General features: G+C 36.2%; 1 protein-coding gene across 4 annotated transcripts; it reads right to left on the bottom strand.

Moving 5' to 3' along the window:
• Positions 1-427: 427 nt before the first annotated feature.
• Positions 428-17,060, bottom strand: LOC148272211 (L-dopachrome tautomerase yellow-f2-like). Of its 4 annotated transcripts, none has more exons than XM_088240365.1 (10): positions 16,630-17,060; positions 16,133-16,591; positions 15,304-15,390; positions 13,887-14,072; positions 12,854-12,970; positions 8,597-8,773; positions 3,826-4,004; positions 3,480-3,663; positions 1,310-1,415; positions 428-591 (listed from the first exon to the last, which is right to left on the bottom strand). In XM_088240365.1, the coding sequence occupies exons 2-10, from the start codon at positions 16,296-16,298 to the stop codon at positions 549-551; spliced, it is 1,245 nt and encodes a 414-aa protein (XP_088096491.1). In that variant the 5' UTR covers positions 16,299-16,591; positions 16,630-17,060; the 3' UTR covers positions 428-548. The 4 variants fall into 4 exon arrangements, with proteins under 4 accessions (XP_088096491.1, XP_088096490.1, XP_088096489.1 ...); XM_088240364.1 differs by having other exon boundaries at positions 16,133-16,319; positions 16,919-17,060; XM_088240363.1 differs by having other exon boundaries at positions 16,133-16,319; positions 16,991-17,060.
• Between the last annotated feature and the right edge of the window lie 2,422 nt (positions 17,061-19,482).

The following is a 19,482-nucleotide window of genomic DNA, read 5'->3' as shown; positions in this document are numbered from 1 at the left end:
GAGGAGGCGAAAATGCTGGCTGGCGATAGGGTCTCCTGGAGGCAAATGGTGATGTTCCACTTAGGAGCGGATGTGGAAAAGAAGAAGAAGAAGAAAAAATTAAAATACCTGTTTTTTTTTAAAGCTTAGTCAGTTAAATATTTTTTGTGGTAAAATATAAGATACATAACACCAAATTATCTTATATTTGTGTATATTGTTCACGGTCTGGAAACATGCACACAGGAGGGATGTCGGGTAGAAGGGGGGCTTTTGGACACAGTACTATGTATACAAACTTGGCTCTATGCGCCTTCTGGCATATTTTAATTTTACGGTTATTGTATACTCGTAACATGCGAGTATTTTAGATTTTACCAAGGCTTACTATACATTATATTTTTTCCGTTTTCGGAAGTTTTTGATGTAAAAAATAGACTTGTCGCTATTTTGCTCATTAATTTATTGACATGAATTGTCCAAGTCTATGTATTGTTTGTCTGTAGTTAGTCCTTGGCATTGGACACCCATGATGCAGATTGTCTGTTAAAAGAAATTGACTTGTTCCATTATTGACAAACCGTATTTTTGATGGCGTCTTGGATTGAAACCCTGGAACAAAAATATCACTTAATTTTTTTAAATAATATATATATATATATATATATATATATAAATTTAACAGTCCATCCTCACAAGGGTGGATTTAGTAGGTTTAATAAAATGTACAATACAGCAAAACTCCCAACTGAAGGCTGTTGACTGAAAACACGACTCTTTCGCTTGAAACGTAATTTGCTCAGAGACGGAGAAATGTGTCCTAAGATAATTAAAGTATTGGGACCCACTACAACACATCCCCGGTATACAGGGTGTTTCAGGGCCAGACCACAAACTTTCAGATGAACATTCCTTATCGTTAGCTTTAAAAAAATCGTCGTTAAAAAAAGTCGTTTTTAAATTTTTAAAAATTATTTCATAATCTCAAAATGAAGTAAATCTTTAATTTCTCGGACAAGCAGTCCCTCCACAAACCCCTACCCCTCTCCTACCCAGCCGCTTCACTTGTTCGCTTCTGGTGCGTATCGCTTCGTTGGTCGAATACGTTTTATCTCATTTTTTTATTGAGGAGGGGTAGGGGTTTGCGGAATGGATTCTAGTCCGTGAAATTAAAGATTTACTCCATTTTGATAGTATTAATTTTTTTATTTTTTTTAAATGACTTTTTAGAAAAAAATTACTAGGATTTTTTTTAAACTTACCGTGAGGAATGCTCGTTCCTCTGAAGTTTCGTGTTCAGACCTCTATAGAGAAGTTTGAATTAATTTACCTGAAAACTCTGAAGTTTGTCACGTTGGAGTTCAGTGTCGAGTACAAAAAGAAGGGGAATTTATTCGAAAAAACCCATACATTGCCTTCTTCATCCAGCTTCAAATCTGCAACAAAATACGTTGATTAGATCATAAATTATGTCACTTTTTTTTTCTAAATTTTAACACTTTTTTATTTTTTTTATTCATTTATTTATTTATTTGACGGACTTATGCAGTCCATTCTAACGATGGTAAATACAATTTCTTATAATAAATACAGGCACTAATAAAATAAAATACAACTAAATAAAATTTAAGCTAAGACAAAAAAATAAAAATGACTACTTCAAGACAAGATCTGGTCTATCTTAGTGAATTTTTAAAACTATAAAGACTAAAAAAGTCCAGAGTCTCGAGTTTACAATACGACAAAATCGGGACATTGGTGCATGCGAGCCATAGTTTGTGCTGTGTTGATCGAGGAACAGCGCATTATTATTTCGCAACCGGCGGATCGGAACATCGAATGCCACCTGTTACAGTAACGATGGCACCTCAATTAAGCCATTCAGTAAATTAAACATAAATATGGAGTCAATGTTATTTCTACGTTTTTGTAGACTTGAGATTCTTAATATTGAGTCCATTTCTCCGTAAGTGTAGTCTCCCCTCTCGAGCATGGATGATTGGCCATGCTAGTTTTCTTAGCAAGCGATTTTGCACCGATTCGATATTATTTATCATAGGAGGGAGACCAGATCACGGATGGATATTCTAAAATTTACTAGAAACTTCCCCGTACAATTAAATACTCTAATTTTTACTGCGCGTAAGAAAACATTCTATATCCAATGTCTTAGTGCGAAAAAACTCCATGACTCGACTGACCAAAATTTGTCAAGATCGCGGCATCTAGGCATTTACAAGACGGATGTCTAGGCATTTACAGAGCCTGTCATTATTGTTTCATTTTTCATTTTTCATTTCATTTAATTTTTTGCACCACAACAGGCCAGGAGGCCCAATTACAGTGGCGAATTACATTACAGAACAACCAGGCTTGAGAAAAATCACATTTTAATTTTTGTGTTCTCACCGGGAATCGAACCCGGAACCTTCCGCGCGTGAGTCAAGCGTCTTGACCACTACACCACGGAGGCCGAACCTTAAATAATAATTTCTAAACAAGTGTTCGAGGGTGTGTGCCAAGAAAACCTTGCACTAGTTAAAGCGTAGACAGAAGAAACAGGATATATGTAAACTATAGATATAAACTACTGTTTAATTACATTTGCGGGGGCATCGAACTCAGGTCAACGACACACCATAGCGCGCGTAAGTGAAATCAATACTCACGGTACTAGCCCCGATCCAGGCGGCTTCCACTGACCTGAGTGCTGATAACGCAAATTCAATTGTTCGGCAGTGCATCGCCCTGGAGAACATTTCCTTCCCTCCGTCGTAGTGGGAGATCAGGGAACAAAAGAATCCAGCATATAAAATAAGGACCCGTTTCATTGACCACTACACATCTCTCAGTACTTTCTCACGGACGTTAGTATGTCCGTCGTCATATTTACTAAATCTTTTACTTTTAAATTAATGTGAAATAAATAATAATATCTACGTCCAAAGCTGTTTCTTTTGTCTACGCTCCGACTGGTGTAGAGGCTCCTCAACACCTACCCCCAGAATTCTACACATTTAAGTAAAGGTAAAACATTGTAACAAATTAACGACAGACATAATAACGCCCGTGAGAGAGTACTGGAGAGATGCGTATGTGGTTCATGAAGCGGGTCCTCTTTTTATATGGTGGAATCCTTTGTTCCATGAATCTCCATTATGGCGAAGGGAAGGTAGTTGAATTGAATTTCGTGTAACCAGCTCTCCGGTCGCAGCTCCGTGGTCGTGGCTTGTACTGCGTGCGCCGGAGTCAAATTACACGCGCTGTCATGTGTCGCTGACTTGAGGTCGCCGCTCCGCAAATCGTTGCCCTGTAAATACCTGGACTTCCATATCCCTCCTCTCTGTCGCAATAAATTTAGATACTCTCATCATTTTTGATTTATGGGCAAATCGCTTTTCTTGCACACATAAGAATTTGTGTAGGTATCTGGGAAGTATGTTTACTATGATGGAGAGACTGAGAAAGATATTGTAGGAACGTGAGATACTTATAATTACCCGAAGGATACAGGAGTAGTTCTTTGTCCTGTGCAACAGTTCCGATGTTGCAGGCCTCTAGTTTCTGCTTAGTGTTCCAACAGTTGAGCGAGCTGGTGACCGGCTGTCCGGAGAACATCACTCCGGACTCCTGGTCTATGGCGTGAATGGTGGTCTGGGACTTGGGACCTCTGTTTCCGACGGTCTGCAAAGTAATAATTTCTCTTGTGTTGAGAAATGGGAGACTCTCGGGCACAGGATGAGGATGGAACTGAGGATGGAACTAGAACAGAGCGCTCACTTAAGCTCGCCGCGACGGGGATGTAATCTGTTCTATAGCTATTAGGGTACTCGAATGTATAATTACCTTGAAATCATCTCCGTGGAATGTTCTCGTGGCTAGTTTCCTATCCCTGAGGACGGAACTGGAAACTGAGCGCTCACTAAAGCTCGTAATGGCGTGGAAGTAAACTGTCCTAAAGCCGTCAGGGTTTGGCGCTCCCAGAGCAATACTGAATACTCCGTCGTCCCATTGATACCGCAAACCTGCAAAAACACCAGATTAAAATAAACAAAAACATGTTTGTTATCAAAGACAAGGCAAAAGTTATGACTACACGAGGGAGTGTGAGTTTTATATATGGCTCTATCCCACCGAGTTTCTCCAGAGTTTGCATGGTTACGTTACACCAGTTTTAAGACGAGAAGGGATGATGTGTATTTGACTACTTTTTTTTCTATTGTTGCCCGGTATTGTCGATGAGCCTGAAATTATGCGGAGCATCAGTTTTTATGTTCCTGATAATAATTTTAGACAGCATCAACTCAGACTGTTCCAAAATTTAATACACAGGACTGGGTTAGAGCTCATGTTGGAGAAATCGGAAATGAGAGAGCAGATGAGCTAGCCAAGGCTGCTACAGTCAAAAAAGTGAGGCCGAACTTTGATGAAGTCCCAATAAGCCATGTAAGGTGGTCCCTTTCAAAAGATAAATTAAATGAGTGGAGGAAAATTTATGAAGAAAAAACTGCCAATAAGTGGATCAAGCAACTTTTGAGAAGCACAGACGAGGCCAAAACATTTTGGAAGCATGAAACGCCTACATATGAATTAACTCAGGCTCTCTCGGGACATGGATGCATGAGGGAATATCTGCATCGCTTTGGGCTGCGAGACGATAGTTGCTGTCCATGTGATGGCATCACTGAGCAGACTGTGGAACATCTTCTTGTATACTGTCCAATGTTTGATAGGCCGAGGTGGGAGCTTGAATGCAAAATAAACACTCGGATTGCTGCGACTAATAACCTAGCTGAGCTCCTGAACTGTAATGATACACGAAGAGAGACCGTTCGATTCATTACAGGGACGATCAAGCAGGCTAAGTTATTCAATGGTGGTATCTAGCTCCTTTTGTTTTTTTTTGTGTCCAACTTTTACTTTTTTTTTATTTTTTATTATTTGTTAATGTAATATTTCTAGAATTTTTCTGTTTATTCTGAATCTGCTTTATTTTTATTATTGTAAGTCTACGGTGAAAAATTTTGAAGTCAACGGAATATAATTTAAAGATAAATGTATTCGATAAAACCTTGCACATAACAAAAGCAAGGTACAAATAATTTGCAACTACAAAAAAAAAAAAAAAAAAAAAAAAATACACAGGACCAAACTGCCAATGGAAGGCAAATCACTATGTTTAACCATACTACTTGGACATGGATATTTTTCACACCCGTCAGGGAGTTTTTTGATCAAAGAATCTGTTGCTTTTTTAACATTTTCTCAAGATTACTCTGCTTAAATTATGTGTTATTTATATACTCGTAATATCCTATTTTGTTGTCCTTTTTTATATATGTATTTATGAATCAAGATTTAATAGGTGCGAAGGTTTTCACGGTCACTGTTATCAATATTATGTATCTTTTTTGGGTGATACCGTGTATGTTGGATTTGATCCGACGTTTCGGCTACCATTGCAGGAGCCATCTTCCTGAACAGTTTTCCCTGAAGATGGCTCCTGCAATGGTAGCCGAAACGTCGGATCAAATCCAACATACACGGTATCAACCAAAAAAAAAACAATATCAAGATTTATTATTATACATAATAATTCAATTTAATTTAATTTAATAATCAAGAATCGGATTGTGGTCCTGTGGCTAGTGTCTCGGACTCACGGACCAAAGGTCTGTGGTTCGAATCTCACTCTACCCCAACTTGATTCCCATTTTCTAATTGTGAGTTATTTACAACTCGTTGTAAATGGCCCTCAAAATTAAATATTTGGGTAAATCATAAGAACACAAATATTTCTTTTACAAAAAAAAAAAAAAAAATGGAACTCATCAAGAGCTTAATTATATTTTAGCTTAGTTTAATATTAACATATTTCAACAGAGATAAAGAACATTTTATAGACGGTGATATAGAAGTCTAGGCATCCACAGGGCTTATGACCTGTCATTGGCTGGTTTAAGTGGCCACTTTACACACTGTGTAACATTCATCATTCTGCTATATTTTAACATATATATTCCTTCAATTCTTTCATCTGTTGATGTTTGTGAAGCTAAAGAGCGGAAACCTTTATTTATGCGGGTGAGATTCTTCTCATTTAATTATTTCTCCTACATACTAGGCAATGCCTGAAATTTTATTTTCTTAATTTCTATACTTCTTCGTAGACCAGGTGGATTTTTTGAGTTTGTTCAAATTTTTGTTGACAACGACTGGATTCAACTTCCAAGCCATAAGCCATTACCTTTCCTAAACTTTTATTAATCTCTTTTATAATATGTTAATATTAACAGCTCCTCAGGGAGTTGAATCCAGTCCTTGTCTACAAAAATTAGAACAAACTTAAAATATTGTTTTGTTTAATATAAATTAGAACCTTAGAACATAAGTTTCGGGTATTCAGAATAACTTAAATCAAGGTATAAATATAAACTAAATCAAAATAATTATACATAATATTAACAAACAAATAAAAAGGACCCTCCTTTCAATCACAATAGGTAAACGAAATAAAAAGAAAAACATAAAATAATAGTAATACAAATTAAAATAGAATGCTGTTTAAACTCGAGTTCAAATAATTTCTTTGAATTAACTTTATTTTTTAAATAATTTATTTACACATGTTTTTCCAGTGCACTGCACTTATTCACATACTAAGGACTGCCTCTGATAGACAGACATTATTTTTATCTGCAGATCAACAGCTGCTCTTGTTTACCAATAAACAGTTGCTCAAATACGCTCTTAGATCTTTCTTTACATACGTCAAAACAATGAAATCGAGAGAAGAAATAATACACCTCCCTCTGCGTTGAAAAAGCTTAAAAAATGTTTCGCAGTAACGAAGTGTTTCATGTCTACAAAAATAAAAACGGGCACAACCTTTTTTCTATGTTCTTGTAGGCTGAAGAATCATGGACTTGTTAACACAAGTTTTAACATAGATGGCAATTGTCGTTTGAAAATCGGCCGCTCTTTGACTGATCGGGTCGGGGTCTCCACTGGAGTGAGGCAAGGCTGCGTCCTTGCACCGTTCTTATTCATCATACTGATGGATTTTATTTTATGCAAATCAATACCACCTGATCGAGGTATAGAAATGAACTCCCTTCGAAAGTTGTGCGACTTGGAGTACGCAGACGATGCAGTTCTTTTTGAAAAGTCTGTTGGTGATTTTCAGGAAATTGTTGACACACTGCAGGAAAACTCAACTCGTCTGGGTCTTAATATTAATAAAAAAAGACGCAGATTATGTGCAACAAATCCTGTCCTGATCCTGATCAGCCTTGCTATAATAATGGACAAAGGATTGTGAAAGTTGACAGCTTTAAATACTCGGGAGTTCACATAACTGAGGATGGAAGAACAGAGAGCTCTCAACCCCCCTAGGAATTGCTGGAGCAACTTTTAACATGATAGGTGTTGTCTGGAACTCTAGTCTATACTCTGTCAAAACGAAATACCGATTATTTATCTCTGGTGTAATGCCAGTACTTCTAAACGGGTGCAAATCTCGGCACCCTACAAAAGTTCAGAACACCAAACTTCTAAGTTTTTAAAGTAAGGGCTTGAGGAGAATATCAGGTATAAGGTAGTTTGATTTTATAACTAACATTGAAGTCCAAGAACGGACGCAGCAGCTTCCTATAACAAGCGTCTCGAGAATGCGGCGGTAGACCTGGCTTGGACACGTGCCGCGCATACCTTAGAAGTTTGCTTATTTTTTAAACCTGCGGGCTCACGCCGTCTTGGAAGGCCGTCGATGACGATCTTTCGACTTTATATGGCAGAACTAAGGGGCGCTGGATTGACGTTGGAGGAGTCTAGTGTGCTGGCTAGGGATAGGGTCTCCTGGAAGCAACTGATAATGTCCACATGCTCCACTTAGGAGCGGATGTTTTAAAAGAAAAAGATGCGCATTGATATATTAATACTTGCATATTGCAAAATATATAGTTTTTGCATCCAATATAAAAAGATTGTTAATGTATAGCAGAAACAGTACAGGTCCCGAAACGCTTTCCTGTGGTACACCATATTTTATGTTTCGGGGTGTAGAGAGTTTATTTTCAATAGAAATTAACTTCTTCCATCAAGGTTACTTTTAAACCAAAGCAGTCATATGCCATTCATTCCAGCCAGTATTCGATGGTCTTTTACACAATAGTTTATGGGATACGGTGCCGAATAGTTTTAGAATGAACTTTTTACATAAATATACAGTAAATATAGGTATATCTAAAATATACGAAACGGATTTAGAAAAATTAATTATATTTTCAAAATCAATTTGGATATTGTGGAGAAATGTTTTCATGCAAAACATAAAAAATATATCTCTACAAAAATGCGACATGTTTGGCCTTGACTTAATTGTGACGTCTAGATTCGTGACTAAACGATCACAATCAAAGTTTTAAAAATTACCCAAGTCATGACGTATTAGGGGCGTGGCCAATGCAATAGACCGTTTTCGCGGGAATTCAAAATTAGAAATTAAAAAACATTTTATATGCTTCTGTATTTCATGGACCCTTATTAATTTAAAATGGTTTTAAAAGGAGTGATATTTCCATATAAGTATTATCACATTCATTCTGTACACTCTTACCATTAATATTGAAGTCTCCTTCCTCCGGACTGAGATAGAAGAAGTTATGTCTGACCCTCCACGAGTCGCTGGCCTTGAGGCTGTACACCACGACTCCGTTATTTTGCAGGTCGGGTATGTACGCGAAGGCGTTCGCGCAATCTCCTTTGGGAATGTCTACAGTCACACTCACCATTCCTGGAACAAAACGGGGAATGAATTTGATCTATACAAATCTCTACCTGTTGTGGTGTGATTAAAAAATAATAATTGTTGAGTACTGATTTTACATGTTTTATCCTGTCAACTCATATATGACTGTAAATATTCCTTTCCTACCCAAATCCTTCCTATTTCAAATTCTTGTGCTTCTACCATCCTGTTAGCAAGTCACATGTGAAAAGTTGCCTCTCTGACAAATCTTTATCATATACTGCGTCCGCATATTCGTTCAAAGTGAAGTTTAGTGTGTTATAAATAAACTTAATTTATTTATTTAAATCTTAAAATAGGGCACACATATCATACATATTGTTATGTGTGTTCTAATAATAACATTGCAAATATATTTAATTTATAAATTGTTTATCACATATGTCTTGACCATTATTTTAAATTTTGATATGTTTTTTTCTTCATAAATATTTTTTTCCATTTCGTAATACTTTTTAATTGCTTTAAATAAAATTGAATTTGGTGACTTTGCCTTTTTCCTAAATGGAAGTCTAATTTTGTTCTTTTCTCTAGTATTGTGATCGTGTTCATGCTGGTTCCGATCAATTTTTTTCCAAAATTCTGTTTTTTTATTAGAGTTTATAATTTTATGAACAAATATCATTGTATTGTAAAATATTCTTTGTTTATATGTTAATAATTTCATTTCATTTACCATCGACTTTACCCTCGTATATCTGTTTTTTTCAAAATGATTCTAAAGGCTTTATTTTGTAATACAGTTAGTTTATCTGTGTTTTCTTTGTTTGATAAAAATAAAATGCTACTACAGTAGTTAACGTGTGGTTCAATAATTGCTTTGTAAATAGTTTTGCAGGAGTCCTTATCAATAAATCTTCTGATCCTTCCCAAAATTGATTTTTTTTTGCAATCTTATTTATTACCATCTTAGCGTTTTGGTGAAATGTAAGTTTTGAATCCAACATTACACCTAAATATTTAATTTCAGTGACTTCATTAAGTTTTTCATTTTCTATTACAATTGATGGTGTAATTTCTATTCTTTTGTTTCCTATATTCATATATTTAGTTTTGTTAACATTTAATTTTAATTTATTAATTTTTAGCCACAGTGATACACTATTAAGATTATGATTTAGTCATAATTCAATTCAATTCAAATTCAATAATTCAATTCAATCAAAATAACTCTAATTATGGATCAGCTGATATCCAATATGCGGATATAACCCAAGCAATCGTAAAAAAATTCATTAAGGAACTTGACATAAATAAAGGTAGTGGACCAGACGGGATCCCTCCTATTTTTATTAAAGCGTGCTACCAAAATTTATCTCTCCCACTTTTTATATTATTTAAAAAGTCTCTCCAGGAATGTGTTTTTCCATCTCAATGGAAGAAAGCAAACATCACACCCATATTTAAATCTGGATCAAAAAATGACGCAAACAACTATAGGCCAATTTCAATACTATCGACATTCGCTAAATTATTTAAAAAAATTATTTATGAAAAATTATTCCATGCAGTAAAATCCTATATCTGTCCTCAACAACATGGCTTTTTCTCCGGACGCTCGACCGTTACAAACCTTACTTTATTTACAAATGATATTTTAAACACAATGGAAAGTGGTTTCCAAACTGATGCTATATATACTGACTACAGCAAAGCCTTTGACAAAGTTGACCATTCAGTCTTAACACGCAAACTTTTGGCTATAGGTATACATGGTGATCTTCTGCGCTGGCTGATATCATATATTAGTAATCGATGTCAATCGGTAGTAATCGGTGGGTATAAATCTGACTGGGCAGAAATCTCCTCTGGTGTTCCCCAGGGAAGTCTACTCGGTCCCCTATTATTTCTTATATATATAAATGACATTGATGTTTGCTTTCGTTATTCAAAATTTCTTCTTTATGCCGATGATATGAAAATATACGCTAAAGTTAAATCTCAAGAAGATTGCCTAATGATTCAAGACGATCTTAATCGTCTAACTGACTATTGTATTGAAAATAAACTGTTTTTGAATATAAATAAATGTGTCTGTATTACATTCACAAGGAAAAGAAAAATTCTTAATTTTGATTACAAACTAAACAATAATGTACTAATGAGAAAGCACGAAATTAAAGATCTTGGGATTGTTTTAGACTCAAAACTACTTTTTGAATCGCATATCAATAAAATTACCTCCAAAGCATTGAGCATGTTAGGTTTCATAATTCGAATGAGTAAACACTTTGATAATCCAAAGGCCCTTATTTCATTATATTATACATTTGTCAGAAGCCATTTGGAATACGCCTCTCAGATATGGAATCCCCAGTATGCCATATATATAAGTAGAATAGAAAATATTCAAAACAAATTTATAAAGTACCTTAAATACAAAACCGGTATTTCTTATGTATCTACTCTCACTGCCTCCACCTTCCATGGAATCATTTCTCTACAATACCGCAGAGTGTGTGCGGACCAACTACTGCTTTACAAAATTGTGACAGGAATGGTTGACTGTACAGAGCTGCTTGTTTTAATAACAATACATGTGCCAGCCAGGATTTGTAGACGGTACCACCTGTTTCATGTACCAACAAGTAAGACATCGTATGTTAAAAATGCTTTTTTTCGTAGGACTTTTTCAATGTACAATACAAAATTTAAAAATATAGATTATACAAACATCACTCTGTCAGATTTAAAATTTAAACTAAAAATGTATTATGTAACTTAGTAGACATTATAATAATAAATATGTACATCTCCCCCCCCCCCCCCTCCTTATCCTCTCTTCAAGCATTTTTGTCCTTTTTTGTCCTTATCCCGCCCAATTTACAGTAACTTAATGTTCTTAAAATCAATATTTAAAAAATCTTTGATTATTGAGTACTTGAAAATAACATTTTTATATGTATAAATTGTTTGTATTTATTTGATATGTAATATATATATTCTTTACTAACTTTGTATACTATGTGGAAATCTGTTATTGGTTCTGAGTTTATACACTATATCTGTTTGTTTACTAAAAATATGTATGTAGAACTGTTGATTTCCCTAATAAAATAAAAATAAAAATAAAAATAATTGTGCAGTTCATCATCGTCTACACGATACCAGTATCCGTGCTACAGCAATAGTGAAGTGCTCCATATAAGAAACAATCGGAAGAACTTTAAAAGTGAGTAACAATTTCCATACAGTCCACTAAACTAAAATCCCGTTGTTATCAGTGTACAATGCCTGGAAGGCATTGAGCTGTCCAAACAAATAATAATAATAACAGACAAGCTGAAAAAGTAACTTTCTGAGAAAACAGAAAAAAGAGAATATTTGGTTTGTGGTGTAAATAAAAAAAACAGACAGGTAGAAAAAGTAGCTTTAATCACATTTAATTTTTGTGTTCTCACCAGGAATCGAACCCGGAATCTTCCGTGCGTGATTCAAGCGTCTTAACCACTACACCACAGAAGCCACCGGGATATTTTATATACATATTATAACCGTGTGGTTTCGGAAGCGTTATTCTGATTGACAGATTATTCGCTTTTCATTTATGCTTTTAAATAAATATTTGCGTTCTTATGATTTACCCAAACTATTTATTTTGAGAAAATGAGAACCAAGTTGTGGTAGAGCGTGGCGCGAAGCTCGGACCTCTGATCCCCGGGTCCGCGACACTAACCACGGGACCACACCCCGGTTCATAATTATATTTAGATTGCTTCTAACAGCAAAAAAATCATTGTCAGGCTCAAAATGGTGAAATTTCGCAGTGCCCGAGATTCTAATTAATCAACTTGGAAATCTTAAAAATTAAAAAAGCGATCCATAATAAGAAAAAACTAATAAATAACCAAATTAACAATATTTATTTTAATCCACTCCCGTCTAGTTTTGAGCGTATTCATCTCACATCACCATCATTTCAAGACAAAAAAAATAAATTATTTCCATTGGCAGTATACTGATAAAATATCATGTAATAGGGTAGAATTCAGTAGTAAAGTATACCTCGAGATAGCTTTGAAACCTGTCGGTATTTATTTATTTAATCAAAATACAAGCACTTACCTGTCGGGTCGTCGTTTAGATAATCTTTTGCGTTTTTTAGCTCGTGAGTCTTGATTATGGTATCAGTCTTCAGGTCTATGATAACTATTTTAGCAGGTTTTACTCTGGCTGAAGTGCCTGTAAACAAAACATAATAATAAACCAATTAGTTTTTGATTTCCAATCCACTATTGTGAACTCAAAGTAGACGTGGGTCACCAAAGTGGATACGTATCACTTGATCTGCGTCCCCAAAGTGACCGAATCTTTTAGCTAGTTCAATTGAACGAATGTATCTTTTGCTCATTCGGCTTTTATCATTTAGATCATCATATCTCCGCATCTTTCACACCTCCGTATCATTTCGCATTTAATATTTCAACTCAACCATGCCGAGAATCAAACCCGAGACCTCTCGCATGGTAAGCAAACGCGCTAACCACGACACCATGAGTCCGACAAATAAATCAACAGTGGCTCATTCTAGTCCACGGTAAATAAATATGTATTAAACGTTAGTGAATATGTGTGTAGCATAAGAATTACTTCTAACAGCTAGGAAGACAGTGGTACTACAATTTAATCCACTGTACCCTTTACGGCCATTTTGATTTTCTAATCAAACAAACACAAATTACTAATATTGTTTATGATGGCGATACTGTTATATGTAACTAGAATACACGTTGTTTCCAGTAAAATGAATGCCACATCCTTATGTTACATGCAAATCAGACAAGAAACAAAGAAAACTAACCTTTAAAATTTAGTTATGACAAATAAAAAATAATAATGGACGCACCACGTGTACGCGCTGTCACGGCTACTAACCGGCTAGTGGTGATGTGTTTGTCCTGTGAGACCTTTCATACTATGAGCAAGATTAAGTTGTGGTGCTTCTACTTTTACGTCCAGGGTACTTGATCCTAAGCCACATTTGGCACTTTGACCCTATAGTAGATATCTTCAGAAAAACACACCAGGATTCTGATTCTATTTCGCACAGAAAACGGCATTTTCATTCACCCAAACACGCTTTACAAAAATAGCGAACCGTTTAAGTTAGCGAAGCCCGTGTCGACGATCCACAATCTTCCGCAGCAGTCTAATTTAGGGCGAGAAGTGCTGACGAGGGAACCTTTCAGAGCCAGGTTGTTGGCTTCCTTACTCGGGTATGGCCGCAGGCAGGGACTCTCGTTTGTATCCGTCAGCTCCACGTAGTTCAGGGTGGCAGGGACTCCTGAAAACAGAATTAGGAATTTCAGTGGTTTTTACTTTAAAAAGCTATCAAACTAAGCCTTTTCGAAATACCTCTTGAACGCATTTTTGGTTATGCTGGACTCATTCGTTCTTAGAATCTTATGTGATTTCCGTAATTTGACGAGTGACGAGTGACGAGTGAACCATCCATACGAATGAAGTCTACTTTATCACGATTACCCCAAAGCAATTCAATTCAATTTCATTAATTTATTTTAAATATAACACATACATTGACTCATGTCAAAGTAGTAGGAGAATCCCGCTCCGAAAAACCTCTTCGGATACATGGAACAGATCAACATCAACATTTAGAGCGATGTTGTTCAGCGTAGCGGTAACCCTTCCAACAGGCATAACCATGGGCAGGTTGTTCCTGAATATCGGAATATGAAACAATCTATGCTGACGCTGTCTTAGGTAATTATCAGGAACATACAAACCAATGCTCATCGCATGGTAGGCGAACGCGTCAATCACTACACGAGGTGGCTTATCTTCACTCGACTTCCTTATTCGGGATTTTTACTCGTACCTCAATCACAAATGACTATCGACGTGATAACAATTTTTCACCATGGTTGTTTATCGTATTCGAGATCGCAGTGGAACATCCGCGAACACATAATATTAAATGTCAAAATATTTACGTTTTGCAACGTATAATCCTGCTGCGCAATCAAATATTTGAACTTCACCGGGGTAAATATGGAAAATATTCCAAAACTGCTATTTTTACTTATGTATTTATTATTTATCACACTATTTATTGCATTTAGCCGGCGTGGCAGTTGGCATGGCAAATGTCAAGAGAAGCAGTCGCCAGTATGCCAGTAGGTAATTTTAATTTAATATTTTTTTTTTTGTATTAGATACTCCTTACTATTTCGCAAATGCAATATAATGTTTTATTTTTTATAGTAAGCGCCGATTTTTCGCCAGTGAACTGTATTTATTTACGAGGAAAACAAAAAACAAACCGACACAAGCGTTGACTTAGAGATTACACACGCGTTGACTTATGACTGCGATAACTTAAGCATGTTCATTATTGTTCATTGTGATCGCTCAAATGCTCAGCATGTTTTTAGGCACGTCGGTAATCATTTGTGATTTAGCTGATGAGATGGTTTTGGTTTTATGTTACACACAGAATTGTATTCTTTATCCGCCTGGACACCTAGAACCATATGCCATAGATTGAAACTAACCTGGTCGTCTACGTGGTACTCCGATGAACATCTTGTCTCCATATATTTCTATCCCCATCGGAACATCTATGATACTCTTATTTTGTCCTAAAACAAATTATATAATATATAAATTTAATCAATTAAAACAGGGATGGAGAACCGTGACTGAATCGTCAATCGTGAGATGGATATTCTTTGATCAAGTGGAATTGACTTCCTTTGGATGAAGTCCATGCGGATTATAAAAAGGAACAGTTCAAGGACGCAACCTTTGCGAACTCCGGTGGTGACCTCAAACCAATCTGCGACAACATCGTTGATTCTGATTCGGCATTCGCTACTTGAGTGGATGGTTTTGAAAAGCTTGACACAAATAAACTATGTAAATATACAAAAACAATGACTTAAAACTAAAGTAAAACAGCAAACATAACTAAAACAACAAACATAATTAAAAACACGAATATTTACAATGGGAGAACGGCCTTGAATAAAGAAAGAATCCAAATACCACCCCCGTAAGAGGAGGACAAAACAAAAGAACGTGTGCGTTCCGCTCGGAAGGAAGCACAGTCCTAACTGAATCAGCCTCCCACAAGGACAGTGGCTTGTCCCACCATATTTTACCCACCTAGGCGTCCGCGCATCTGAGCAGCTCCCAACGCGATACCCAAGTCCGAACAAACCAACGGAAGAGTGTAAAATTCGTACTGTTGGCCGTCAGATTCACATTCCACGCTGGTCGCATGACCACAATCTGAGGCAGTGCACTTTTGCAGTATATGCTTGACAAAATATTTTGAAATACAAACATAAATATTAAGAAGGAAAAAATTGTGAAACTTACCCGCTAGACCCAACCCTTCATACTGCAACTGTTTCCAGGAAAATACCTTGGTCAGTTTACTCGCGTCCACTTCCTTGGTCTGCCCTGGGGTCTTTGACCCACCGCTCGCGCAGTCTCCCATTATGAACATTAAACTCACATACAACCATGTTCCCAGCAATCTCATTGTCAAATTAATTCTTGACACCTGAAATCAAAGTGCTTGAGTTGGCTTAGGAAACCAGAAATCTATGACAACACTTTCATCGGTTGATTTTTAAGAACTTGTGACGTGTTTTAAAGTAGTTCAATTTTATTTTCAAAAATTATCGTGCATTTCGGAGAAATTTGACAGTACAATTTAATGCTCCAATTATTACCGCGCGTTAGAAAGCATTTTTTTTATCCAATATCAATTTCAATGTGCATTTTTTCTTTTCTCTAAAAAACTTTTCTTTAAAAGTTTTTTAGAGAACTTTTCTCTAAAAAGAATTCCCTGTACGAAGTCTAATGGGTACGACCTCGGATAGTATCCGTACTCTTATGATTGCACATTTATTTTTTTATATATTCTTTTAGTAAATTAAATATTTTAATTAATCTTGGCCGCAGTCATATCTTCATCTTCTACACGGAGTAAAATCAAAACTAAACATCGTTCCCGTTTGACAGATGACCATTTGGCAGCATGTTTACGAATAGCTATAAGTAGCTATGAACCAAATTATAATAAGCTGACTGACAATATGCAATGCCTTGTGTCCAACGCGCCCACTACTATAGTATATTTAAATAATTCATATTTACGAATAGTAAAGGCTAAAAATATATCCGATTTCCCTACGCACTGAATTTTTTCATTAAAATAATAATAAATACTTGTTAAGAAAGATTTGGGCGTACTGGTAATTTTGTTCACTACAACTTGTTCAGTTCGACTTTGAAGACTGACTTTAAATACACTTCACTTAGCTCGTTTGCTGAACAACACAATCGATTTAAATAAAAAGTTGCAAAAGTGACTAACAGAACATATGCGAGTATGCCAATAATTAAATCAAAGTTACATATTAATTCAAGTGTTTTCTTCGTCCAATATGTTTAAACGTCTTTCAAATAATTTATTCCACAGAAAAGATTTTTTGTTATTATTACAAAGATACACATATTGTTAAAAATACTGTATTTTTTTTTGTTTATTTATACACGGCACGCAGTGCCTTTTATCTTACAAAAAATACGTTATGACTAACGTGACCATTTATTTTGCTTGTCAGGTCGGGACGTCTCCTGCGGAAATTAATTTTTAAAAACTTTTTGGTGTTTCACAAGTTTTAATTAAAGAATGAATTACAACAAAAACACGAGGGATGTCTGAAATGTTTCCGACGTCAGCATGAAAATGGCAGCATTTGTCAACGAAAATTGGGGAATGTGTTTTCGCATGCGTTGAAAGGTACTCGTAAAATTTCGGCCGTTTCGGAAGCGCAGTTAGGTTTTGACAGTCGTTTGAGTGCGTTTCTATAAGTGGTTTTGTAGAAATGGAAAAAAACGAGTATCGAGCTGTTATTGAATATGTATTTTTGAAGGACAATACGCGTACGCAAATTAAAGACGAGTTGGATACTGTCTACGCCAACTTTGCTCTCGTCGTAAATCACAGTAAAATTTTGGGCATCTGAATTAAACGTGGACGTACCAGCTTGGATGACAATGAACGTTTGGGACGGCCAAAAATGCAACCACTGAAAATAACATCGCCCAAGTTCACCAAATGGTGCTGGACAACCATCGGATTAAGGTTAGGAAGAAAGGAGAGTATATGAACATGTCCAAAGAACGTGTTTGTTGCATATTAAAACAAAGCTGACCGCGCGCTAGGTGTGGCGTTTGCTCACTCCGGACTGGAATGGAGACCATTACATGATTTGTTTGCGTTAGTCTTCGTAACCAAATTGGCTTTCAATCGACACTTAACTGTGTTTTGTCACATGTCCATATTTTATTCATTTGAGAAAAAACTCCTATGTACTCAATAATGATACATATCTCTTCTCTTCTCTTTTCCACATCCGCTCCGAAGTGGAGCATGTGAACATCACCAGTTCCCTCTAGGAGACCCTATCTCCAGCCAGCATTTTTGCCTCCTCCCACCTCAATTCAGCGCCCTTTAATTCCGCCGAATAAAGTCTGAAGATCATCATTGACGGCCTTCCAGGACGGTGTGAGCCCGCAAGTTTAAAAAGAGGGAACTTGGGTTTAGGTTCTCCCGAGGCATGCGCAGCACGTGTCCGAGCCAGGACCACAGCCGCATCCTCGAGACGCTCGTTATAGGAGGCTGCTGCGTCCGTTCTCGGACTTCAATGTTATTTATAAAATCGAACCACCTTATACCTAATATTCTTCTCAAGCACTTACTCTCAAAACTCAGAAGTTTGGTTATTTGAGCTTTGGTAAAGTGCCAAGATTCGCACCCATATAGGAGTACTGGCATTACACAAGAGTTGAATAATCGGCATTTTGTTTTGGCCGAGTATAGACTAGAGTTTTAGACAACACGCATCATGTTAAAAGTTTCTCCAGCAATTCCTAGGTGAGTTGCGAGCTCTTTATTCACGCGTCCATCCTCAGTTATGTGAACTTCCAAGTATTAAAAGCTGTCAACTTTCTTAATCCTCTGTCCATTATTATAAAGAGGCTGATCAGGGTCAGGACAGAATTTGTTGCACATAATCTGAGTTTTTTTTTTGTATTAATATTAAGACCCAGACGAGTTGAGTTTTCCTGCGGTGTGTCAACAATTTCCTGAAAATCACCAACAGACTTTGTAAAAAGGACTGCATCATCTGCATACTCCAAGTCACACAACTTTAGGGGAGATATAGGTTTAAATTAAGGATTGATGACTATTGTCCATGCGATGATATTTCTTCACATAGTATCGAACATCTGTTATTTTAGTGCCCATTTTTCAGTTTACAATGCCATAATCTTGAAGCAGAATGCAGGAAAGATAGAACAAATATCCACACTGGCGTTAAAAGTAGTTATCACGCACCATTCTTGAACTTTGCAACAATGGTGATTGGACTCATAAAGGTATTAAACCAAAATCAGTGACCGAACATCCCATTTCCAAAATAAACAAAAACGATTTTTTTCCATGTATTTTATCCTTGTACATGACACATGAGGCTACTAAATACAGGGGTCCAAATATATTTTTTAAAATATATAAAAAAAACTAGGCAACGCCTAAAAACAGTTAACCTATTTTTAAGCTCTTTAGTTTCACTAAAATCAACAGATGGAAAAATTGATGTTCAAACATAGGCTAAATGGTGAATGTTACAGTTTGTAAAGTGGCCACT

The sequence above is a fragment of the Micrasema longulum genome, unplaced genomic scaffold (assembly GCF_059751315.1).
Source record: "Micrasema longulum isolate JH-2025_06_02 unplaced genomic scaffold, ASM5975131v1 h1tg002437l, whole genome shotgun sequence".
Taxonomy (NCBI): domain Eukaryota; kingdom Metazoa; phylum Arthropoda; class Insecta; order Trichoptera; family Brachycentridae; genus Micrasema; species Micrasema longulum.
Note: the sequence above shows the minus strand (reverse complement) of the source record. Positions and strands in the feature narration are given on the sequence as shown.

Bases quoted from the DNA above. Each gene is read 5' to 3' on its own strand.
- LOC148272211 (XM_088240365.1), bottom strand. From the start codon at position 16,298: ATGAGATTGCTGGGAACATGGTTGTATGTGAGTTTAATGTTCATAATG. The intron at 14,073-15,303 runs GTTAGTTTCAAT...TTCTGTTTTCAG, and splicing joins AGTACCACGTAGACGACCAG to GAGTCCCTGCCACCCTGAAC. The intron at 8,774-12,853 runs GTAAGTGCTTGT...GTTTTGTTCCAG, and splicing joins TCTAAACGACGACCCGACAG to GAATGGTGAGTGTGACTGTA.